Source organism: Herpailurus yagouaroundi, unplaced genomic scaffold, assembly GCF_014898765.1.
Source record: "Herpailurus yagouaroundi ecotype Mexico unplaced genomic scaffold, PumYag 28, whole genome shotgun sequence".
Classification (NCBI taxonomy): Eukaryota; Metazoa; Chordata; class Mammalia; order Carnivora; family Felidae; genus Herpailurus; species Herpailurus yagouaroundi.
The window spans coordinates 133,765,134-133,791,683 of NW_024412376.1; the positions used below are offsets into that span (position 1 = coordinate 133,765,134).

The following is a 26,550-nucleotide window of genomic DNA, read 5'->3' on the forward strand; positions in this document are numbered from 1 at the left end:
AGTGGTCATTTAAGTCTAATTTGAATTAAGTCTAATTTGAATACGTTAAGTTGTGGTGCTGATAGGACATTGGGATGGAGTCGTCCAGTAAACAGAACAAGAGGTTTAGAGTTCAGGAGAAAAAAAAAGTGGTGAGCAGTGATGATTTGGGTCACTGTTATGAAGAGCTGGAGTCAGGGAGACAGACAAGAACATGGGTACGGAAAGGCAGCAGACCTTAGGTTTGAAGAGAGAACCTAGAAGGACATTAACAGAATGGGGGGATGGAGGGGAGAAGGGTGGCAGTTTTGTTTCTTGCCAAGACCCCCACTACCGCCCTAGTTTTTGGCAATGTTGTTTTGAAGGTAATCGGAGGAGAGAAAAAGGGTTTGACCAGACTTGTAGTTTCAGGAATCATTAATGAATGGGTAGCAATTAACTATACTTATACAAGTACTTTTTTGAACTAAGGATAACTCTGTTGTGTGTTTTTTCAATACCATCAAGCAATTCACTCAATTCTGACACTATTTACTTGGAGAGAGTGTCAGATCCCACAGGTTAAGGGCTCAGTCGCATAAGACTTGCCCCTCTCCCAACTTCAGATGCCAGTCCCAAAGCCAGGTTGTTACCTGTGCTTCTGACCAACAGGCTGTAAATCTGAGGTTCCCATGACCCCCTTCTTGGGCTTGATTAATTTGCTAGAGTGGCTCATAGAACTCAGAGAAATATGTGCACACAGTTACCAGTTTATTATAAAGATACTCTAAATGATACAAATGAACAGCCCCATGAAAAAGTACATAGGGCAAGACAGGTGGGAAAGGGCAGAAAGCTTCCATGCTTTCTGGGACCACCACTCTCCCCGAATCTCCACGGGCTCACCAGCCTGTAAGCTCTCCAAACCTCTGTCCTTTTTGGGTTTTTATGGAGGCTTCATTGGCCATTGGCGATTGAACTCAATCACCAGCCCCTCTCCCTTCCCTGAAGTTTGGGGGTTGGGGCTGAAAGTTCCAGCCCTCTAATCACCTGGTTGGTTCCCCTGGGAACCAGCTCCCCCCACACCCCTTAGGGCTCTCCAAAAGCCGCCTATTTACATAAATTAAGGTGTGGTTGAAGTGGGGGCCGGGAGGGCTTGTTATGAAAAACAAGATACTCCTGCAAACCTCAGGAACTGGAGCTATTTCAGGAACCAATGACAAAAGACCAAATATCACTACAAAGATCCTCCCCCGCTGCTGTTCTTGTTGCTTTGGAAGTTCCAAGGGTTTTAGGAGTTCTGTGCCCGAAGCAGACAAAGACCAAATATTTATTTCTTATTATAAATGACAGTATCACAATAATAAAATGGTAAAGACGATGTAAGTGATGAATAATGAAGGTAAGTGAGGAAGTATTACTTGGAAAAGGGCAAGAGAGAGAAAAAATGATGGAAAGGATAAAGTAAAAAGGACACTCAAATGAAAAAGGAAAGAGGAGAAATAAAAGTCAAGGACATAAATGGAAGCAAAGCAACCAGAGCCCCTTGTTTTCGTGACTCGAACTCCTGCCTGCTCCAAGTAGAGGCATCATGTAAAGAACAACATTTGATCTATGATAAGAAATGATATAAAGATCAATGCACATGTCCTAAACCCTTAATTTTACTAAAATGATTTATGATTCACATTTGAATTAAGGTTTCAAAACCCCTTCTCCTTAGCTTTCTGGACTCTGGGCTACTTGCTTCTGTTGACATGGATTGTACTGGGACCTCCCTTGACTTCAGGCTACACATTTTGTTCCGATAACATGAAATCCCAGAGTTCCAAGGTCAGGAGATGCCACAGGCTTGGGGCCACACAGATATTTGTCAGCATCATTAAGACTATGACCTTAACATTTGGAAGAAATGGACTTAATAAAAAGTTTTAAAATAATATATGTAAACATTACTATATATATTATATATAATACAGATATATGGATTACTTATTTTATAAAATTATTCAAATCCATTCCTTCCAAATTTATCTATCTATCTATCTATTTATTAACTTACTTGGCTACATGATTCTGATAAACAAAATTAGAGGGGTTTTTAATGACTAGTCACCAGCTTACTACTAACCAGTATGGGAAATAAAATGCATCCACAGAAATAGCAATTATTATGATAAAAAAAATCAACTTCGTTAACTTGCTGAAATCAGGTACCTTATTACCATGACCCTCACATGTTCTCAAACACAGTTTTTTTGCGGGGGGAGGGGATACATCTAATTTCTTTCTTTCTTTTTTTAATGTTCATTCTTTTTTTTTTTAATTTTTTTTTCAACGTTTTTTTATTTATTTTTGGGACAGAGAGAGATAGAGCATGAACGGGGGAGGGGCAGAGAGAGAGGGAGACACAGAATCGGAAACAGGCTCTAGGCTCCGAGCCATCAGCCCAGAGCCCGACGCGGGGCTCGAACTCACGGACCGCGAGATCGTGACCTGGCTGAAGTCGGACGCCCAACCGACTGCGCCACCCAGGCTCCCCAATGTTCATTCATTTTTGAGAGACACAGAGAGACACAGCATGAATGGGGGAAGACAGATACATCTAATTTCAATTAGTCATCCTGATATGGCTGAGAAATTTTTTAACAACAACCAATAAGGTCTATGTAGGAGGCTGCCTAAATTCTTGACATTTTTTTTCTAATTGCTTTTTGCAAAAACCACATGCAGAGAAGGAGGTCACAATGGACACAGTGAGTCCTTACCAAGCCACACATATCCTCAGCTTTTTGTGCACATGTGTATGTGTGCATGTTCCTTCCAGAACTAAGGTGTGTTTGTCTTCTTGATCGTCCACCTTTCCCCCCTTTTTACATCAAAGGCAACATCAACTAGAGAATGAAGATTAGTTGCCAAGAGTTAGGAAACATATCAATGCATAAAAACCTGCCTCTAGCCACGTGTGAACATGTGAATTTTGTCTGTTTAAACAGACAGGTTCAGAAGGGCAAGGGCTTTGCTTCAACAATTCTCCAGATGACGTAAGGATCACTTTAGTGTCCATTATGTCTTTAGAAGAGTTGGTCTACAAATGTGGTATTTAAACACAAGTAGATTTTAAGGTTGAAAACAGCAGTTTATGATGGAAGTGCTGTTTGTTAATCATGAACTTCTCTTTCCTTACCCCCACTCCCCTTCCTTCCAGGGGAATGCAGTGAAAAACTGAAATCATTACAATCACATTCTTCCCCTGGGGTCAACCTAATTATCATACTCTCACCTCAAAACAAATTTACCTCTTTAAGAATGAAGGTCCTTATCACTCATGGGAAAAATACAAACAAAGGCTAAGATGCCATTTAAGCTTAACTGCCATCTTCCATTTTTAAGTGACCTCTCAGTTTAATGGATTCAATGCATTCTCATTCAAGTGGAATATATATTGCAGGGGAGCACTGTAATAAATGGCACTGTCATGACCCTTAGGTTAGAGCAAAGGAATATTGGAAAATAAATCTCAATTCTGGATACTCACCAATCCCGCAATGGGGGTAGGCAATCTATTGATCTTTTTAACAAGTCCTGGCTTTATAGCATTCAGCAACCTGTCACGAAAAAGGCAGAATGTCAAGTGAGACGTTAAAGCAAGATGGATCACACAAATCACCTTTATCCGGGGCTATAGCCAAATTGCTGAATAGGAAAAGTAGTGAATTTAAAGCATGTAGTAAATCTCAGTAATCTATGAGCCTTCATGCGTACAAGTGAAAAGCTTTGCCTACATCAAGTTTGTCCAGAGTGGGCGAAGTTTTAGAACTTAGAAATGTTGGGAGAGAAGAAGGGATGGAGACGGGGAGCTGTATCAAGGGAAGGGACAAGGATTCGAACTGGAATGGGGGTGGGAGGGAACTGTCTAGGACTGAAGCCAACTGTTACTATAGGCAAGGCCTGTTCCCAAATTTCCTGGCCAAGGCAGGGGTCTCTCCAGGAATGCATTAAGTTCAGGGACCAACATCTGTCTTTGCAATAATTTGCCAAGACTAATTCTACCTCCAGACCCTTTTGCTCCTCGAGAGTGGCTTATTAAATGTGGGTGATCTTCACTTAAGAAAGGGAAGAATATGTTTAGCCAGAGGTTAACCAATCATGTCTTAAAGATTCTAAATAAGGCTCACCACAATTCCCTAGGTACAGAAGATATGTGAACAAAACATTTGGGGGGCGGGGGGTAAAGGTTGAAATCACGTGAAAATGGTAATATAAGCAAAGGAATGCAAAAGAAACCACTATAACTACTTGTCTTCAGGAAATAGTTCAGAGTGAAAAGAAATAAGGAAGGCAACCTGTAAAACGAAAATAGGGTTGGCACCGGGGTGATGTGGTGGAGCGTGGCATTTGCAAACCAGGTTATTCAGAAAGGAATAGTTGAAGGTAAGGAGATGTAGAATGCACGCATTTATTCCCACAGTCAGGAATTAGAGAAGAGGCCATCGGGTAACTTATCTCAGGATGCAGTGCAAAGAGAAACTTAGGCCAGGGGTTTATTACAACTCCGGGTTCCGCATACTACAACCCATGGGCCGAACATGGCCCAGTGCCTGTTTTGTAAACAAAGTTGTAGGGGTGCCTGGGTTGGTTAAGCATCCGACTCTTAGTTTTGGCTCAGGTCATAGTCTCACGGTTCATGAGTTCAAGTCCCACATCGGGCTCTGCGCTGTCAATGCAGAGCCTGCTTGAAATTCTCTCTCTTCCTCTCTCTCTGCCCCTCCCCTGCTCACTCTCTCTCTCTCTCTCAAAATAAATAAAGAAACTTAATTTTAAAAATTTTTTAATAAAAAAAAAAGTTTTACTGGAGCACAGCCATACCCCTTCATTTATGTACTATCTACTGCTGCTTTTGTGACAGCACAGTTGAGTTACTATGACAGAGAACATATGGCCCACAAAGCAGACAATTTTTCCTATTTGGCTCTTTACAGAATAAGTCTGCCAACTTCTGTTACAATTCATGGAATCTGAAATTATAGAAAATTCTGAAGAACCTATGCTTGATAGATCTCTACAAATCAGTAACAAAAGATTCGTTGAAACAGTATAGTGAATTAGTCTTAAACACAGCCTATGTTTGACTCTGACACACTGCGTATTAATGAACTGAGAAATATTGCCCCGGTGCTTATGACAGACAGGATAGTGGTTTGCTCCAAGGATCAGTTGCCTGTTCTTGGTAACTTTCCCTGCAATTCCAACGCACTGCCACCAACAGGCACCACTCAGAGCAGACACGTGCCTGTTCGCCTGCCGAGAGTCAAGACGGCACTCTTTTCATGACCCCACTTAGTTTTAACCGTGAGTCTAATCTTTTTTAAAAAGTGCTTCTTTATAACTTATTTTGGAATTATTGGTTTTTCATGTCACAAGACAATGTGTTCTCTCCTCATTTTACTGCTTAGAAAACTGAAGCCTGATGATGATGATGAATGAGTATCTTCTCCGGAGCTGATTAGTGGTATAATCAGGCCCAGCACCCAAGTTTCCTGGATCAGCATGCTCTCTTGGGCAGTGTTAATGTCCCATATCTTATGGTTTAAAATAAGCAGATAGATATGATGTATCCAAAGCAAAGTTTTTAAATATATGAAACTCTTAAGATGTGTTACTTTTCTCACTAGTTCTTAACAGTGCCATTTTAAGCTGGATTTTAAAATGTTTTCTTGGGGCGCCTGGGTGGCTCAGTCGGTTAAGCGTCCGACTTCAGCTCAGGTCACGATCTCGCGGCCCACGAGTTCGAGCCCCACGTCGGGCTCTGGGCTGATGGCTCAGAGCCTGGAGCCTGCTTCCGATTCTGTGTCTCCCTCTCTCTCTGCCCCTCCCCCGTTCATGCTGTGTCTCTCTCTGTCTCAAAAATAAATAAACGTTAGAAAAAAATTTAAAAAAAATGTTTTCTGTGCACATTATTGATAATCCAAAAGGATATACAATAGAACATAAGTCTCACTGTGACCCCAGTCTCACAGGGCCCCAGACTATTCCCGGAAGGTAACCTTAAAGACCTTGCAAAGAAAATGTATAAAGATATATAGATATATATATATATATATCTTAAAAGGACAGATGTAGCAAATCATACCCACTGTCCTACACCCTGCTTTGCCACTTACCAATATTACTTGGAGGCTGAAAAATGCACCTTTGAGAGTATGCCTTATCTATATACGTGGACCTGTGTCCTTTTTTAATAGCTGTTGACTGCAGACAGATATGGAGCTGACAGGGGTGAGAGCACTGGCTCCAGAGTCCAACTGGCGAATCCAAAGCCCAGCTCGGCCATTCACTAGGAGTATTACTTAAGGCCAAGTCCAATGACTTCAGTTTCCTTGACTATAACACAGAAATACAATAATACCAATTGCACTGGCATCACTGAGGCATAAATGTGACAAAATATGTAAGGAGCTAGCACAGAGCCTGGTGCATAATAAGCTGTCTATAAATGTTTCTCTACATTTGTGTGTAAGCATTTATTTTATACTAATTCAATTCATAGCATTTTAGATAAAGCATCTTCTCTAATGCTTTTAGATTTTTCTAATGAAATAGAAATACCATTGCTACAAGATCCCCAAGCTTTGCTGCTGATTAGCCAAAGCAGAAAGAACAAACACCCTAACAAAGAATTTATAAATTAAAACTCTTCCTTTAAAGAGGCACCTTTGTATTAATAATTTTAATAACAATGCTCACCAACCCCTCTTTTATCCAGGTTTAGATTTTTCAAAGTCTTAAGTACTTCATTATATTTTTCCTTTGTAGAATTATAAGGCAGAAATCTTTCCTGTCACATGATGTCAAAAAAAACAACTATGATTCTAGACCTTAATTAAAAGAGCAGCAAAATAGGGGCGCCTGGGTGGCGCAGTCGGTTAAGCGTCCGACTTCAGCCAGGTCACGATCTCGCGGTCCGTGGGTTCGAGCCCCGCATCGGGCTCTGGGCTGATGGCTCAGAGCCTGGAGCCTGGAGCCTGTTTCCGATTCTGTGTCTCCCTCTCTCTCTGCCCCTCCCCCATTCATGCTCTGTCTCTCTCTGTCCCAAAAATAAATAAACATTGAAAAAAAAATTAAAAAAAAAAGAGCAGCAAATAAACTATGACGTCTGTCAAAATGTTTAACCACAAATTAAAAAATAAAATGCCAAAGTATTCTTAAAAGATCAAGGCAGGTATATTTTCTAATATAAACATTGCACCTGCTCTGTACACAGTTTACAGTACACAACAATAGAAGATTACACTGAATTTACATTGCAGGAATGCCCCACACCTGCTTATGTTGTATTTTGCATTAAACCGAGGACGTTTCTTGCACGTTTCAAAATAAAGCTATGAGTAAGAGTCAAGGATATTCACTTGCAATTTTATTGAAAACCACTATTGCCTTCCTATGGAAACTAAAATATAAATATTTTCAATAAATACTTACTGATGACATACTTTAAAGAGATGATGATATTTCATATTCATGAACCTTCTGAGATGTACCAGCTCCAACTATCCTATCCTATAGAGACAGGTCATGTATTCATTCCACCATTTTTATAGAAGAAAAGACTGAGCTCCAGACAGATGTGAAGACCTTCATGTCTTAGGGACAGGACAGCCTTTATGTCTTAGGCCAGTCATTTTATACTGAAACTTAGTGCTTTAGAAAGTCCGGCTTCAGTATGTACCATCAAAGTACAACAACACACACACACACACACACACACACACACACACACACACACACACACAGAAGGAGAGAGAGAGAGAATGAGAGAACGAACCTTTAACACTTAATGAATAGGAAGGTGTAGTGACTTTGGAGTAAGTAGTCTAGGTTTTAAAAGCTAAATTGAACACTCATTAGCTATGTGCCTTTGGGAAGTCACTTGATCAGAATCTCAGTTTTCCCTTATTGGGATTCCCAAAACGGGGATTTTGAAAACCTCACTTTCCATCCAGGATTGTAGTGAGGAGCCAGTGGGACAGTGCGTGTTGCTAGCATTTGGTAAGTGGAAATTTTCACATTCATACTCATTTAGTATACTGAGCATACCTCTTTCTGCTAAGTAAGTTCAGGTCATCTTAGTTTCAATTTTTCCATCAGCCAGCTGCCAAAGACTAAGATAAGTTTTACTTATTTTCTTTTGCTGGCCACATTTGGACAAAAATCTTACATAAATGAATCAACTCAACAAATGTGTATAGCTTGCCTAATATATGTGTGGTCAGAAATGACTAGAAACAGGAAGGCAAGTCATGATCTTGGATAATCCTCAATTATGAAAAAGTTAATGACATTAAAGGTAAGCAAAAATACATGTGTTTCTTATACAATGGAAATTAAATGGTATCTACTGAACTCACATTCTAAATCTGAAACACACTGTGACCTATTTCAAGGAAGGATATTTCATATGTTCCTTCACGTACTCAACAAATATTTATGGAGCATGCATGATGTTCTGGCCTGAAGCTCGGCACAGGGATATAAAGGAAGGCAGGAGAGACCCCAGGTTGTTTCCTCATGGGGCATGCTCACTAGTAGATGTAAAACCCACAGGAAGACCAGAACTATGCACATATGTGGTTCATTGTCACACAACCTAATGCATGGCCATCTTGAGTTTTTGGGAAGATGAATTAAAGACATGCTCTGCACAAATTCTATGGAATATAGTTCTTAAAAGATTAAAGATTAGATTCCTTAAAGAAACAATTGTTGAAACACCTAGGAATTATGCTGATGTTCTGATTAGACCACAGGCTGAATTTATTAACTTTTTGTAACACTTAATATCCAGCTGTGGCAACCCTCAATCATTGTTTAATGGTTATAAAATACAAGCTGAAGAAATTTGTTCTTATCTGTGATTAAAAAGAAAAAACCTCAAATCTCTACTTCACTCTGGTTCATTCTGATTCTTCCAGCAGCCAGAATAAAAGCTCTGCAAGGGACTAACACTGAGAATATAGCTACAAAGGATACATTACAAGACCATCCAGACATGAGGAATTATACCAATGAGAAGTTTGTTACTGAACTATAACATAAACATTAAAGGCAAGATTTTTTAAAAAATTGCAGAATTCAGCTCACCCTACAAATCATTCAATTCATAAATTCACATCTAATAATGATCCTAGAGTTTGGGGGAGAGCAGAGAAGCTATCTAGACCTTGAGCACAGGGTTGGGAAGGTCATGCTTAATCTCATGGGAAATCACTTTATTCTTTGCAACAAGAGATTACATCACCATCTCATTAGCTTGGTTTGTACAGCTGCAACAGGCAGCTATGATCACAAAATTACCTACTTTGTGTCTCTTTTAATTTGGCTCAATAGTGTTTTTCTACGTGGTTTCCTTGATCACTTTCTGAGTTTGACTATGCATCCTGAATGAAGGTGTATGCACTTTCATTTAATCTAACATGGCAACTGTTTTTGAACCTAAGCATGAGATCAATTTAACCTTGACTATAAACCTGTTACAGATGTCATTTTTAAAGACTTCTTTTTAGAGTTGCCTCGGCAGAAGGATAAATGTTAATACACCTTCTGAGGTCAAAAAAAATGGACTAAACTGTAGGGAAAAGTGAAACTTGAACCAAACAAGAGTTTTATACGAACAAAACAGTGATGGAATGTAAATTGCCATCATTAATATCTACCAAACATTTGAGGGGTGCTATGCATCATCCAGAATGTGTGAAATATAGGTCTATTTAAGCCACCTGCATTGAACGTACTCAAAGAAGAGATCAGGAGGGCTTTAGAAGGTTTTTGTCTTACAATTCCAAGAAGTTGGGACCAATTCTGTGAATTGTTCAGCTCAGCAATGCTGGTATTCTAACACACCTCCTGTGGCAGAGAAAACCCACCACTTGTCTCCTTTTCCTCCTGAGCACATATTTCCCACCTTGGCTACATTTTCCACCCTCTTCTGCAATTTTCTGTAGCCATATAACAGAGTTCTGGCCAATGGGGTGTAGGCAGAGTAGTATATATCACACGCAGGCCTGCCCCGAAAACGCCTCCCAAGTACTGCTCCATTCTCCCTCTCCTCCAGCATTTACGGGTTAGATGTTGACACCCAGGAAGACCTGAGAAAGGAGTCAGGTGTTGAGGATGGAGTCTCTATCAGCTGGGATCCCTGAACCACTGCCGGAAGCAAAGTCATCTCCACTCTTCCCTGTCGCCAGAAGTGGGCTACACAAGAGTAAGAAGTAATTTCCATGGTTTTAAACCACTGAGATCACAGCATTACCCTACCTATCACAGATAGGTCTTTCTCCTGTAAAAAGGGGCCCTACTTTGCCAAACTATACCCAAGAAAATCCCGTCCTAAAATGCGGAATTGAACGCCTGGCACATCCTTTCCTCTGGGGCTCACTGGGAGGGCAGCCAGAAGGGGATGAACTAGCAACTGACACACTGTAAACAAGTGGACCCATTTTTATTTTCCCGCATTTGCTAGAGGAAAACTCTTCTTACGTATCGCTCCGTCCTCAATACTAAAAAACTAACACTAACGAAATAATCTATAAGCGTGGAAGAGAAACTCTAGCAATTATCTGAGCATCCTGGATTCCTTTTGATTCATTATCAGTCTCTCCCACAGTCCAACCTTTTTATGGCCATTCCTGCTGTCAGGCAATCACGGGAGTTTTGGACTAGAAGAGGCTGAAAAATCAATCAATCAATCTAGATAAGGAAACTGCCATCAGGCACACGTCTAAGGTCAGAACTTGTAAGGGGTATTAGGAGTACAAACTCACATTTCTAAATCTGAGAAACGACTTTCCTTTGATGCTTCACTTTCTGCACTTCAGGAAATAATCTCCAGCTACTAGTATCTACTATCTGAATCAATCTGCTCACCACATCCAAAATGACCCCTTCTAAATCTTGGCTTTGGCCATGCTGCTTCCCTCCCCCAGTGACTTCTAGGCTCCCAAGTGCCCACAGGACACCCTCCAAATGCCTTCACCTGGTAATCAAGCTCCCCCCACCAAACTGCCTTCCCCACCATGCCTCCCACTCAAGATCCTCCTTGGTTTTATAAGGCACAAGTTTGAGATGGCATGTGTGATCAATGAACCGTGAAACCTGGCAATATATGAACAGAATTCAGTATAACCAGATAAAATGGAAACTAGAGTTACCCTGACACAGGCAATGATACGTGTGATCACAATTGTGCTATGTAGTAATTATGGATAAATGATAGTAATTAGTATTTCTTTTGCATAACTAAAACCTGGTATTGCTAGGTTTACTGTCAGGAGGGTGGAAAGAAAACAGGGAACACGCAAGTGCTGTGATTTATCTCTGAAAGCTTCTGTAGCCCGACTTGAGCAGGATACACAGCCAGCCCTTGCTCTCCACACTTCAGGAAGAAGGGCTCAAAACCAAGAGTTACAGGATTGGCACTCAAAATTCCAAGAGTAAGAGTAGCCTCCAGAGACAAAAAGACATGGGTTCAAATCCCAACTCTGCAACTCACTAGGCAAGTTATTTAAGTCTTCAGTATCCTTGAGCCTCAGCTTCCTCCTCTGTAAAATGGGGACAATAATACCTATTAGTCATGGCATGAGAATGTGAAATAGTGCATGTGGTACACTTCGCACCAGCCTCGCGTGTAGTATACACTTGACAAATGGCGGTGGATATTACCATCTCCATGCAGGTTTTGACCCCAGCTCTCCCCGAAGATGGAAATCTGATATATCCATCATTGTTCACCTCTCCTCCCAAGCATCCTGCCTGTAGCTAGAGGGAGGCTGAGAGTTGGAAGAGATGAAAAAAACAGAAGGGAAGGAATGAGATAATGTCAGTCCTTTTGGAGAGACTATGTCTCTGGGCGTAGTCTCCAAAGCTGGGGATAGGGAGGAAGGAAGGAAGGATGCCGACAAATGAAAGGCAGTAAAAAGCTCCAAAGACAAATTCGGCTACATTGCAGCTGTGCCCACAGCTGCGGGTGGCCCTGCTTTCCTGCCAAGTTCTGGCTAATCCTTTAACTCTTGCTCCTGTCTCCCTACCTCTCTTGCCATCCTGAGAGTGATGGAGGAAAACCAAGAGCTGAAGAGATGCTTTGCTATCCTAGGAAGGGGAGGTCAGCCCCTATAAGGCTAGTTAGAATTCTGAATTGATTTACTATCCGTTCCACATACTGTTATCAAATGCTTACCCCACACCAGGTGCTGAGCTATGCTCAGATGCCCTCAGAAACTGGGGTCTACAATGGGACTGTCATTATTTCAGATGTGATAGGAGTTACATAACACTGTGAAGAACATTAGCTCTATAGGGAAACTTCCAGGTTCTAAATGGTGACTTGGAAGAGAGTTTTGGAAACACAGTACACATACAGGAGTTGTAAACTAAGGATGGACATAGTAAGACAAGTGTAGGAAACATCTCTGCTTCTCCTTGGGAGGCAAAGCATTTTATTCAAATATTTGTGTTTGGTGCACAGCAGAAAGTAATCAAGTGTCTCCACCATCACCAGATGTCATTTCCTAGAAAACAAACAAAATCCCATCACTCCTTTATACAGAAACCATGTTGGCTGCCTATTGCTTGCCACATGCTATTGAAACTCCCCAACATGTTATTCAAGGTCTTCTGAAAACTGACCTGATACCCACCATTCATCTCCAGCCTGCCCCATCTTGAATTTGTCCTAGGCTCTGGTCACAGTTTCTTCCCTGAGCACTCAAAGCACCTTCGTGTTGCTGAGCATTTCAAGTTATTGCTATTCCTTCTGACCTGCCATTACCACAGGCCTCCCTTGACCCCTTTGTGGCCTGGCAAACTCATACTCATCCTTCAAAACCCAGCTTACATGTTACCTTTTCTTCACCCATTTCCGAGGTACAGATTATATCTTCACCTCTAGATTCCAATACTCTTTGGCTTCCTTACCTATCACACATCACAGAAATTGTCCAACATCCCCATCAGGCAAAGGGTTAGTTCTCTCTGCAACCCCATCTCTACTGGAAGGGCTAGCTCTTGGTAGGGCCTCAATGTTTGTTTGCTGAGTAAAGTGATATTAAAATGAGCAACGATTGCAAAGTATTGGGAAACCCAAAACATCAGTTTTGAAACTGCAATGAACTTCAGAGCCACGAACAATTTGGCAACTTTGGTTGTTATTCTTCATCACACCCTAACCAGTTTCTCAGCACCAAGACTAGAGTTGGGTTCAAGAAATCACACCATACAAGGATCATCTGACAGGCTTCTGGTTCGTTCCCACCAATTACCATTATTTTAGTAAGTTCCTGTTGGGTCTGTGGGATGGGATGAAAATGAGTGGAGTCACCCTGTTCCTCTTTAAAGGACTGTTGGGAGCTGGTTGGCCCCAAAAGAAGCAGTAAAGTCTCTAGGTTCTTCTTTTTGATGTCCCACAGGACACACAATGGGAAGGGTACCGGGGAGGAAACACCATGGTCACTTCCCCTTGGGCAGGCCACATTACTGTGGGTGCAGTAGAAATACAAAATGCAGTCTTATTCAGAGGAACAGAGAATATGTTCTGGAGGTCAGAGGCTCTGGCAGGGGAGGAATCAGACTAGAAGTAAAGCCTTTTCGTCTGTGGTAGGAAAAGACCTTTAAGGGAAGAAAAACTACAGTATTTAAGCAACAAAGTTTCCTCATTTCCCCATCCCATGGCCTTTCTATGTCTAATGCTATGATGTCTCATTTTAGTTTCCATTTGGAAACTTTCTTTAAATCTTACTGGAAGTAGAACATTAGTATATTCAATCTACAGTACATGCTCTTCAATAAAGTTCTAGAATATTAATAGCACATTACAATATGATATTAGTACCTCTAGAAATGCACTAAATGACATTTGGAATGAGTCTTCTAGACAGCATTTGAAAGATCGTGAAGCAAAAATTTTAAATTCCATTGTGAGTGAGTGTACGGGTGTGCATTTTGTATGTGTGTGTTTTAACAGCTTGAGACATAACTCACTCATTGAATGTGTGGAATGCAATTTTTTTGGTACACTGACAGGATCACGCAACCATCTCTGCAAACTAATTTTAACTATCCTTCCCCCGAAAGAAACCCCTTACCCATTGGCTTTAACTCCCACCCCACCCACACACAACTCCCAGTCCCAGGCAACCACTAATCTACTGTCTGTCTCTATAGATTTGCCTTTTCCAGGCATTTCCTATAAATAGGATTATATAAGACGTGGTCTTTTGTGACTGGTTTCTTTCATTTAGCATAATGATGTTGGTTCATCCATATTATAACATGCATTGGTAGTTAATTCCTTTTTATGGCCAAATAATATTGTAATCCATTCATCAGTTGATGGGCATTTGGGTTGTTTTCAACATGTGGCTATTATGAATAATGTCACAAACAGTTGTATACAAGTTTTTGTTTGGACATATGTTTTCATTTCTCTTGGATCTGTATCTAGAAGTATTATTGCTGGGTCATCTGATAACTTAATGTGTAAACTTTTGAGGAACTATCAAATCATTTACCGAAGTGGCAGTACCATTTTATTTTATTTTATTTTATTTTTTAATATTTTTTTTAACGTTTATTTATTTTTGAGACAGAGAGACAGAGCATGAATGGGGGAGGATCAGAGAGAGGGAGACACAGAATCCGAAACAGGCTCCAGGCTCTGAGCTGTCAGCACAGAGCCCGAGGCGGGGCTCGAACTCACGGACCGCGAGATCATGACCTGAGCCGAAGTCGGCCGCTTAACCGACTGAGCCACCCAGGCACCCCAATGGCAGTACCATTTTACATTACCACCAGCAGTATATGAAGGTTCCAATTCCTCCACATCCATACCACACTCATTGCCTTCCTTTTTAATTTTGCCATTCCAGTGGCTTTGAGCTGGTATCTTATAGTTTTGATATGCATTTCTCAAAAAATTAATGATGTTGAGCATCTTTTCATGTGCTTATTGGCCATTTTTATGTCCTTTTTGGAGAAATATCTATTCAGACATCTTTGCCCATTTTTATTAGATTGTTTATTCTTTTATTATTGAGTTATGAGTTCTTTATATATTCTAGATACAAGTCCCTTCTCAGATATACGATTTGCAAATATCATCTTACTTTCTCCCATACTGTGAGCTGGGAAATGGTATCGTTTGCAGGACAAAAGCTTTTAATTTTGATATAGTTCAATTTATCCACTTTTTCTTTTGTCATTTGTACTTCTGATGTTATATGCAGGAAACCATTGCCTAATCCAAGGTCACAAAGATATACTCCTATGTTTTATTCTAAAAACTTTCTAGTTTCAGCCCTTACATTTAGGTCTACAATGCATTTTCAGCTAATATAGCATGTTCTTAATACACATTGGTTAGTTATAAACATGTTAATAATTTGAAAATGTGAATTTTGGAGTAATCTTCCTTTTTCCCACTCTTCCTCCAAAATGCTTTTTACATTCCTACACAAGAAGCATCATTCAGCATAGAAAGATAGGTGAGTCACTGTCCCTGTATCAAGAATTCATAACTACAAAGTTAAAACATACAGTCTCATGAGTAGTGCCCTGTGTAAGACAAATTACTTGCTCTAGGCATAGCCAAAACACTTTTCAGACCAGAAACAAGACAGAGAGCACTTGAAATCACAGTTGTCTCCACCCCAGGATGTATGGTTGTTCCCACCATGGTTGCTAAGAGGAGGAAGGAAGCACTGAATGTAGGCTCTGGTGAGGGGATATCTTAGTGGAGGAAAAGACACCCAACATGTGGGTTTAGGATTTAGGGAGATGGAAATGGACAGGAAGTGAACACCCCAGGTGGCTGGAACAAAATGCAGCAAAGGCACAGAGATGGGGAAGCACAAAGAAAATCATCAATACAATAATTTTCTGTAGCCAGTGCAAAGGGATGGTGAAGATAGAATAGAAACACTGCACCCAGTGAGGGACACCGGGTTCCAGGCAAAGGAACTTGAATTATGTCCTATTTTGGGGGAAGGGTACCAGGCATGATGAGGTCGTGTCTGGGAATGTTGGACTCATGGCAGAGTCTACAGTGGTATAAGGAAAGGCAAGCACCAGAGCTAATTGCTCAGCCATAAAGTCCTAACTTTCTATTTGTCATGTCATTCACTCTTTCTTCTTTTCCTTAATATAAAGAGGGAAGTCTATTTCTGCATAGTTAACTTTAAAAAAAAGATCATTTAAAAACCGGGTCCTTGGTGGGCTATTTAAAAGGGTCCTCTTCTGTGGGTTACCAAAGGAAACATTTGGAATGGCACGCTTGAGGCAGGAATTTTGCACACTTCATTGTGGGAAGTCAGCCCACCCAGCCTGACAGCCCAGTAGAGACAATCAAAAAATGGATTATTATGGAAATACAATTAGGGAGCTACTAAATCCTCTCAAATACAAGCAAAGCCTAATCCAGCATGTAACTCCAAAGGCAGGCAATGAGATGGGCCAGTTTCCCCTCTACCACACAAGCAGCCCATACTTAAACCTGTTGTTATATGTTTTTTTAGTCAATTGATCATTCCAACAAATGTGGAATAAATTTGTTCAGGAGTAAGGAGATTAAACACGTGATTTAAGTGAGCAGAAGTTTAATACTTTTTTTAAGGCACAGATTGGCAGGGTGAAAGAAATCACCACGTTTTGAGAGGAATGGTTCCTGAATGATAACTGTACCAATTAAGTTTCAAACACGTTTTCTGGCAGCATAAAGACAAGTGTATAATTTCCCTACTGAGTCTAGGTCATGTAAAGCTGTGTATTAAGAAAAAAGAAGTTGCGACCAGGATTATATAATTTTAACGGACAAAGTATTTGTAAAGATGGGTAAGCTTGAGAATGTTTCAAATGCACACACGTTCCCCCCTCCCCCATCCAGCAGACTCCTGTAATTGATGCCAAGACACAGTTTGAATGGGGACAGTAACCACCCCCCCCCCCCACACACACACACACTGCGCTAAGAGTCCCTCTTTTGAGTAGGAACCAAGGGCTGTTTATTTCATGAGAACGAAAGAAGGAAAAAGACAACACTGGGAGTCCATTATGCTCATTATGAATCCTACAGATTCTCCTGCTATGGTTTTCATCTGTTTTCATCTTTCCTAACAGAAGGCTGTTGGGATACTCAGTTCTTGCTTAAGTCCCCACCTAAGCCAGGCCAATCTTCAAACAAAAAGCAGCTTTTCACTGGAGAACTTAAAAAAAAAAAGAGTGGGTTGAAATGTCCTCACTTGAACTTAAAAGCTTAATGAGTCTTGGTGCCAAAGAGTGGGAGACTGGCCAAGTCAGCGAAGCCAACTGTGATATGGTCGAAAGACAAAGGAGAACCCTACACAGAAGGCCTATCAAATTCTTACCAGCCTGCTAAGGCCAAAATCAGTAAAGGCAAAAGGACCCAAGCTTGCTGAGATTTGAGTGAGCATCTGGGTTAGTGAAAGAGCTCCAGACAAAGCGTGCGAAGACACACTGCGCTCTACCGTCCCGGGTCTCCATCTCATCATTACGAAGGGAGGCGGGAAGAGCTCACCCAGATTGTTCACCTGCCAGGGCTGCTGTGAGGATTAAACAAGGGTTGGGTTTGCAGATACTGATCAAAGCAGTGGTGATTAGAAGGCATCGGTCTGGAGTCACCAACAACCGGGCCGACCACACACAACCCCCTTTGCTGAGGACAGGCTCAGATTTCATTTGTCGTTCTAGTGTCTTGGCCAGTCGACACCCCCTTTTACTCTCAAAACCATCTCAATTGAATGACAAACTATATTATATAGTCGCTCTACAAAGAAGACATTAGGCCAGATGAACCTCTTTTCTTTTTTAATAGCTGAGGAAAATACTGCATATGTAGTTTACATTAGATAAGGACTCTACCAAGAGCCTACTGAAATGATGTAACAGAATGAGCCAGACTTACAACCAATGTGGAATCATGATCACTGGTCTGGCAGTTCTCAGAGACAGCTATTAATTGACAAAGGTCTCCAGTGCCTCTCTCTACCAGTAAGGCAGACCTTTTCTTAGGTCTTGTGCAAGCTGACCTCTGCTGGGGCCCTGTAATACAGGTGACCACCAGCCTCTTAAAAGTCTTCTTAGTCTCCTTGGTTTCCAAGACATACTTTCCTGGGTTTCCTCTCATCTCTCTGATCCCCCTTTGTGAGCTTCTCTTTCTCTTGTCCCTGATCCGGTGGTGAAGCTTCCTCAAACGGAGACCTTGTTCTGCTATTCTTTCTTGATGTGATCTTTTCTGCAGAGAGACTGTCACAAATCACAGCTTGGCCCTGATGTCCAACAATTGGCTGGCAAATCATATTTGAAAAAGTGAAAGGCATCGCTTCATCTCTAAGCTCCAGGCCCCTGTCCCCAACAGTCCGCCGGACTGTCCCCTAGGTGGGCCTTCTATATCCAAAACTCACCTTGCCCAAACTGAAATCATGACCTCTCCCAACAAATAAAGGATCCTCTTCAGTGTGCATCAGGGGCCCTACTCTGCTTGCCATTAATAACTGAAACACTAGTTATTTTGTAGTCATTTCTTTCATTTATCTATATCCTTTACCTTACTAAGTCCTGTGATTTCTTCAGCATTCTTCTTATTTCCATTGTTCTGGAAGTCAAACCCAAAGTCCTTCCATGGCTTCCAAGGCCCTGAGCAATCTTGCTCCTGCCTCTTCCTCCTCTCCATCTACCCTCATCTCACACCATCATCCTCTGTTTCCTATATTTTGGCCCAATGAGTCCCTTGTAATTCCTCTAATACACTTAGAGACCTAAGACATGTTACTCTTTCAGTCTATAACATGCTTCTTCCCTACTTCCATCTCCCCTCCTTATTTCCTGGCTAATCTCTACTCTTCATTCAGATCTCTACCTTAATGTCTCTTCTACAAGAGAAGTGGGGTTTATGCCCCTTGTGGAGTCGGGATTTAGATTCCAGATCTGATCAGGGCACCCCTGTTACATGATTTAATTGTAGAGTATACTAGACTTCCTAGTAACTTACCACACTTGTAAGTGGGCTTTTCAAAATGTTACTTGAATGAAGAAAAAGAAACCCTCCTTGCTGTCAGGCAGATCTCTTCTATGTATACTAAACACAGCATCCTCCTTTCTGACCCCAAACCTTGCCTTCTGCCCTTGTCTCTGTGTAGGATGCCTTTCTCTTTCCCTCAGACTATTCTCATTAAGTAAAATTCACTTGATGTAGCATCTCTCCAATAACTATCTCCCAAACTATAACAATCTTCCTTTGTCTAATGTCTTATTAAATCTTGGTCACTTGCATCTACTCACATATTGGTTTACACTGTTACTTAACTATTTTGTGAGTGTGTTCAAGCCCCCAAAACATTATAAAACTCTTGAAGATCAGGAATCACGCCTTCCATTCCCTTTTCATGTCTCTCAGTTCCTCCTTTGGGGCTGTGCAGAACATGGTCAACATCTAACAAATCCTCCATATGACAAAGTGTCTCCATGCAAAGTCACACCATCAACTTCGAACCTGTCCTAGAAGGCTAGTACACATCTGTGGCACACCACATCTCACGCTGAAATCAGGACAAGGATCCAGGACAAGCCTTCCTTCTTAGAATAAGCAGCTCATTCATCAGTGGTAATATAGACAAGAGTTTGCCAACAGATTTCTTATCTTCAGACAATTATTTCACCAACATAAGAACTGAGACAAAAATACACCAAGACATTCTCTGTTGGTCACTTATTATTTGCAAACTGACATATTCAGACTTTGCATTCCATGAAAACACATCTGTAGAACAAAACCCATAATTTGACCTCTATAACTCCAAAGAAGATGGGGATGTAGTGGAAGCTCTTATACTAAAAGTAGATACTTCTGTGCTTTGGTCTCTAGACTTCAGGGATGGCCCTATTCTTTATGTAAAAGTGTGTGTGTGTGTGTGTGTGTGTGTGTGTGTGTGTGTGTGTGTGTGAGAGAGAGAGAAAGAAGGGAGGGGAGGGGAGGCAGAGGAGGAAAGAGGAAAAAAGGAAAAAGGAGAAAAAGAAGAGGGCAGGGGACCGGAGGGGTGGGGACAGAGACAGAGGACGATACTGACAATGACAACTAAGACTAGGAGAAAGTTAAGGTCACTAATGATTAGGTAATCTAGATAGCAATCTTACTACTGGACTCGATTTATTCAACAGTGCCTGTAATAGACATGTTATGTGCCAGAACAGTGTCCAGTGAAGGAAATACAAAGATAAACAGAAGGGGTCTTCAGGAAGCTTTCACTCTGGTACAGGAAGTAGGTGTGGGACAAAGAGGTGGAAACACTGTGATACATGCCAGCCCTGAGGTGGTACAGGTCCTTAGAAGCCAGATGGGAACCTACTCACTCTGCCTGGAGGATTCTGGAACAGCTTCCCAGAGAAAGAAACCAGGCTGGAGAGAGTGAGAGGAAATGACATCACCACAGAGGTCAAGGTTACTGTTTTCAAAACAATCACTCTAGGCCTCAAGCTTCTGCCAGCCAAAGCTCATTATTCACAGATGATCAAGTTTGTAAGGGACTCAAACTTTCTTGCCCAGTTTTTGATCACAGGCTAGGCAAGAGAAGCTGGAAAGGAAAATCCCAGTTCGTTCATCCTGTAGCTTGTTGGCTGTCCTAGAGAAAGAGCTGACGGGTGCCCCTTGACATAGAGTTGCATTGACAATGTTATATTCATAATTGACTTCGGGCCTATTTCCAACAATAATAATGAGAACAGCTAGTGGTCCAGAGTGCCAAGCGAGCACCAAACACTGCTGAGTGTTTTACAGTATTCTCTTCCTGGAATCTCTCAGGGACCTTATGAGGTAGTGATTTCCTCATTCCATAGATGAAGGGAGACAAGTTAATATTTAAGTGTCTGCTATGTTCCGCTCACTAAACAAAGAGATTTATCCATATCATCAATTCATTTAATCCTCAGAAGAACTCTATTAATTAGGTACAATTACATTGGTTTTTATAGCTAAGGAAACTGGGGTTCTAAGAAGTTAGGTAACTTGCTTGAGGACACATAGGAGACAAACCGAGGATGTGAGCTGTTAACTCGGTTGAACCATAGGAAACCACAGTTTCTGACTGTTTTTGGTCTATTAGTATAGTTGCATAGGATTCAACCTAAGTGTTCCCCGATCCATTCACTTTCCACTATACCATCTCCTAAAAGCACAGGAATTGGCTTTTGTTAAATGTGTATCTGTGGGTGGTAACAAAAAAGAACGTAAAAGGGGTGAGGGAGGATGAGAAATCAAACAGAGAAGGTAGGAGAACATACACCCTGTATGCTCAGTTCCCCTGAACAACATGGGGGTTAGGGGCACCTACCCCCTACATAGTTGAAAACTGATGTATAACTTTTGGCTTGCCCAAAACTTAACTACTATTAGCCTAATGTTGCCCAGAAGCCTTACTGATAATGTAAACAATCAATTAACATATATTTTGTATGTTATACATATTATATACTGCATTCTTACAATAAATAAATAATCTAGGGAAAAGAAAATGTTATTAAGAAAAGCATAAGGAAAAGAAAATACATTTACAGCACTGCACTGTATTTATCAAAAAAATCCTCACGTTAGTGGACCCACACAATTCAAACTATGTTGTTCAAGGGCTAACTATATTATCATCTTGCCATACTTACTTGATCTCTTTCTGCATATGCCTCTTTTTTCCTGAACATTTGCATCCAGTTGCAGGCTATATGCATAATCCTTATATTATTCTTATAACTTTTCTATGAGTTTGAAATTTTTCAAAATAAAAAGTTGGGTGGAAGAAGGACTTCTAAAAGGTCCTGAACGGGGCGCGCCTGGGTGGCTCAGTCTGTTAAGCATCTGGTTCTTGGTTTAGGCTCAGGTCAAGATCTCAGTTTCATAGGTTTGAGCCCCACATCTTATCAGTGCAGAGTGCACTTGGGATTCTCTATCTCCCCGCCTCTCTCTTCCCCTCCCCTACTCGTGCTGCCTCTGTCTCTCTCAAAATAAAATTAAAAAAAAAAAAAAAAAAAAAAAGTCCTGAGAAAATCTTTTCTAAAAAGTTATTTCATTTACCTGAACAGCATTTTTGCACTGCCCAAACTCACTTAACTTTATGTGGGTAAACAATTACATCCAAAATTTATCCCATAGTCCTTATGGGCTGGCAAACTTTCTGTAAAGGATCAGATAGTAAACATTCTAGGCTCTATGAGCCATATACCAACTCTTGTCTTGTTTTACTTACAACCCTCTTAAAATATAAAAACCATTCTTAGTGAGAAAACCAGTACAAAAACAGGCCAAAGGCCATAATTTGCCAACCCCTGATATAGATAGAATTCCATAGAGTTCTATCTAAATAATAAAGTCATAGCCAGGAAACCAAGTCAGAAACTTTCCTTTCTGGAATTATTTCAAAACAGTCTGATCCAGGGACAGGGAAGTAGATGGCAGTCATCAGCAACACTGTACTGGGAGGGACTTCCTTAGGGAATAGTTATTTGCAGCCTTCCTTTTAAACCCTGAAGTCACATATCTGCCACATTTTGACCCCATTTTATTTACTGCTCCGCAGAGGACTCACATCATTGGATCGTTTAACCTCCAAACTTCAAGTACACACAGTTGGCAAAATCAACAGAGAAAGAGAGAAATGATTATAGCAAAAACACATCTACTAGAATTCTACTTGGCACACGCAGAGTCTTGCTATTACCGTGAGTTATACATTTATGCCGAAGTATTACTGAAGATGGGGGCAGCCTATGCAAAGCCATGGGTACTGCACTTGACAGGCAAAGTCAAAAAAAGCTCCCAGGGTGACTCTGACGCTACTCCATTTCCACCTTATATGCTGCCTGTAGGCGCCAGTCTTTTGTCTCTTGTCTCTGTAGTCCTTAGTAAACATCAGCACCCTTGCCTTTGTCTCCATCTGCTTTGACGGCTGTATGTAAGAAAGCTGAAATCCCTACATCTTCTGCAGACTAGAGCCTCCTTAGCCTCTTCGCTCTCTCATGCTTTCACTCTCATGGGACTTGCCTTCTTAAGAAGGACCACCAGGCCCTTGATACTTACATCCCAAGACCACCAACCCCATGCAGTCCTCCTTCACACTCCGTCATGCTGAGACCCAGTGGTTATCCTCTGCACTGCCCTCCTCTGCTAGCTCAGTGTTTTCTGGCACCAATTCCATGCCACCATCACTAACCTCCAACCAAACCTCTTGCTTCTCTCTCCCACTGAAATCCCAACTGTAGGCACAGGACAGTCGTTCAGAGCAAAAGCTAAGGAATCAGACTTCTGAATGTAAAGCTTTCTTATCTGTATAACCTCAGCCAAGTTATTGAATCCTCTGTGCCACTCTTCGTTCCTCTGTAAAATGGGTATGATAATAGTTCTTACAGGCCACACGAAAGTTTGGTAAGGAGGGAAATCAGGCCCCAGGCACAGAAGGGTGACCTCTGTTTGATGAGAACTATGAATTTTTTTTCAGACTCATAAACAACTCAGGAAATGTTTAGTGAACAAAGAGCATGTCTCTCCAGTTGCAACCACCATTTAGAGCTGATCTAACTCAGACAAAAAGACGAGAGTTTGCTGAACAAAAGGAATCATTCACTGATGCCGTTCATGTATTTTTCAACTGGGGTCATTACACTATTACAAGACACCAACTGGGCTTCTGTTTTGAATAATATAAAGTTGAAAAACCCAACAATTTTTAAAAAGAGGGCTGTATGTTATGAAAGCCTGTCTCAGAAGAGCTGAATTGCTAGTTTTCTAAATCTGAAATTATAGGGATTTCTTCTTACGTTGTTAAGCGTTGCTACGTGAGTGGAGGTTTGGAGTTAGAACTCCTGAATCACCAGCATCCACGAAACTCCCTCTGCTTCTACAGAGTGGCACAGCCTTACACATTCTTCTCTACTCTCCAAACACAGGTGCTTAAAAACTGTATGGATCCACTGTCTGGGAACCCACACTTTCCTGAGACCCTCCAAACGGAGTTTCCTGCCTTTTGGTCCTTGCCATCAACCAGCCCCACCCCTGGAACAGTGCAAGTCCCTCTTCTTGCCAGATGGGTCTCTGGATACAAGTCCCAGAAAACAAACCTGCTGATCTCAGTCCACAGCAGCCCAGTATGCTCCAGCTTGGATAAAACTTAGCCGTGCCCCCGCCCTGACCAAAGACGAGGGGAAAATCTTCCTCCATTGCTCCCAACCTTCAGTGCATTCAGCTTTGGGGCCATGCTTTTGTTTCTCATTGCTCTGTGGGCCCTGGACTTAGAAATCTGTTTGTATCTGGTTTCTCCAGCTGCTGACCCAGCTTTCCCTCAAAGCCTCTGACTGAGACTCATGCTACTGGCTCTTTTGATGCAGTTCATTTCACCTTAGCAAACTCTGCTGGAGCTGCCAGCTGGAGTCCCACAAGGAAGCCAAGACTTGACCCTGGTCCTCAGACTCCTTCAAATACACCAGTGGGTCTAATCTTCCATGTGTAGAAGACTTAGACAATAACTCACTTATTTTGGCCGTTCAGTAACACTTGTCCAAGCCTCTGTGTTGGCCAGTTCACTCAGCGTCATTCTTGGCTGTCAGCAGTCCAAACCCTTTGTAACTTAAAGAGGCCCCTGGCTATAATCTGTGCCTCTATCTTGGCTAACCATAATATTTCCTAGGCCCAAGCCCCATCCCTCCACCCCTAAACAACTCGAACATTCAGTAATGTGTTTGTGAAAGGCCAATGGATAGTGCCACTGCTCACATGACAGAATCCATCCTCTGACTCAACATCTTTATCTAGGTAAGAAGCAAGTTCTATGCATGCAAATGTCTCCAGACCCAGAGCTTCAGCTTCAGATGAGCCTTCTCAGTCTAAAGTCTGGCAAGCAATGCTACTCCTTCACAGATTTATTCACGGGAATATAGTGGAGAGATGGACGCCTACAAGAGTTTTTGAAGCAAATGTTAGCTAAACAAAAATTGGTACCAAAGACCCACTTCAACAGAATTAAGACAGCATGATGCACATGAATTAGATCAGATTGTGGCTAGTCTGTAACATCAGGAGAAGGCTAAGCCCAGAATCATTGGAGAAGCAGGTGTTAGAACACAAGGGAAGTATCTGGAGTCTGCCTGGGTTTATCTCTGGGGAGATGCTAAACTAAGTATGGTTTATGTAAGAGATGAGCTCAGATTTAGATTTAATAAAGGGAAAAGAGGCAATGAGGGAAGTAAAGTATGAGAAGAGAGAAGAGGCTCCACAGGAAGGAAGGAATGGAAACAGCAATCAGGGCACGTTAATTTCTCTTTGAGGAAAACAGGACAGTGGGGAGCAGGAAAAAAATGCTGGCATGAACTGTGTTAAAAAGTGCTGCCTAATAATCAACACTTGTATAGCAAATGTAATTTTTCAAAGCACCTCACCCACATTATCTCATTGAAATTCATAAAAAGTTTATGAAGTAAGCAAGAGTTGTAACTTTTCATTACCATTTTAGAAAGAAAAGACCGAGACTCAAGAAAGTTAAATGATCTAAGGGGTACACTAGGACTTGCATTTCTAGCTCTCAGGCTCCAAAACCGGAAGCCTTTCAACTACATTGGTAGGTCCCAAACAATATTCTGGAAGTCGCCAAAATAAAGGTGCATTCTATGTAGTTTCACATCCACAAAGTTCAAGATATAAGGCAAATAAATGCTATGGTGATAGAAATGAGAACAGTGCTTTTCTAGAGGTGGTTGAGATGGATTGGGAGGGGACAAGAGGGAATTTGCTGTCCTGTATCTTCATCAGGGTTTAGGCTACATGCATGTACACAGTTCTCAAAATCCATCAGGTTGTGTATCTGGAGCTGTGCTTTTCCTGTATGTACATTTCACCTCAATGGAACAAAAATCAGTAACTGAATTATAGAGCCTATTAAGTTCAAGTTTGGAGACCTTAAAGTGTATGTTCGTCCATCTCCAAGTGTTAAGTCTCTAGTTTATTTTGTGTCTAGAACCACTTCACAGAAAGCTCTTGAAACCATCCCCACAGCCGCGCTTTATGACAAAACCCAGGTTCAAACCATAAAAGTTAAACATGGCAGTTATTGTTCACATTTGAAATTTGCCAGTAGCATAATATATTCAAAATGCGTCAGGGGAGCAAGCCCAGTGATGAACATTAACTGCCATGCTTTAAGAAGTTGTAAGTAATTAGATGCATTGCTTCACATGGCACAAATTGCTTTTGCTTGGGGGATACAGGGGAGAAAAGCTGCTACTTTCACTACAAATGGGTCCACATCCTTCCAATTACCTGGGCCCAGATTCCTACATTACAAATATTGGTTGGAGCTGAGTAGCAGCTACCAGATACATCTTCTTTACCTGATTAGAAATGCCACAGTCCCCATCACTTCCCCCCCTACCATACGCTAAAACTTCCTCACCTACTTAGGTTTACTGCCTAGCCCAGTGATTTTTTAAAATCTCAGAATCAAACTATGAATAAAATGCAAAACAAAATACGAAGCTTTACAGATGAACTGAACAGTA

The 26,550-nt window shown here is 41.4% G+C and overlaps 1 protein-coding gene across 8 annotated transcripts in view; it reads right to left on the minus strand.

The window, feature by feature from the left end:
- LIMCH1 (LIM and calponin homology domains 1) overlaps positions 1-26,550 on the minus strand; it is a 328,015-nt gene that overhangs the window by 171,162 nt on the left and 130,303 nt on the right. For all 8 annotated transcript variants that reach the window (XM_040484938.1, XM_040484986.1, XM_040484961.1 and 5 more), the window contains exon 3: positions 3,497-3,566. In XM_040484938.1, coding sequence (XP_040340872.1) covers positions 3,497-3,566 — 70 coding nt within the window. The remainder of the gene's footprint in view (positions 1-3,496; positions 3,567-26,550) is intronic.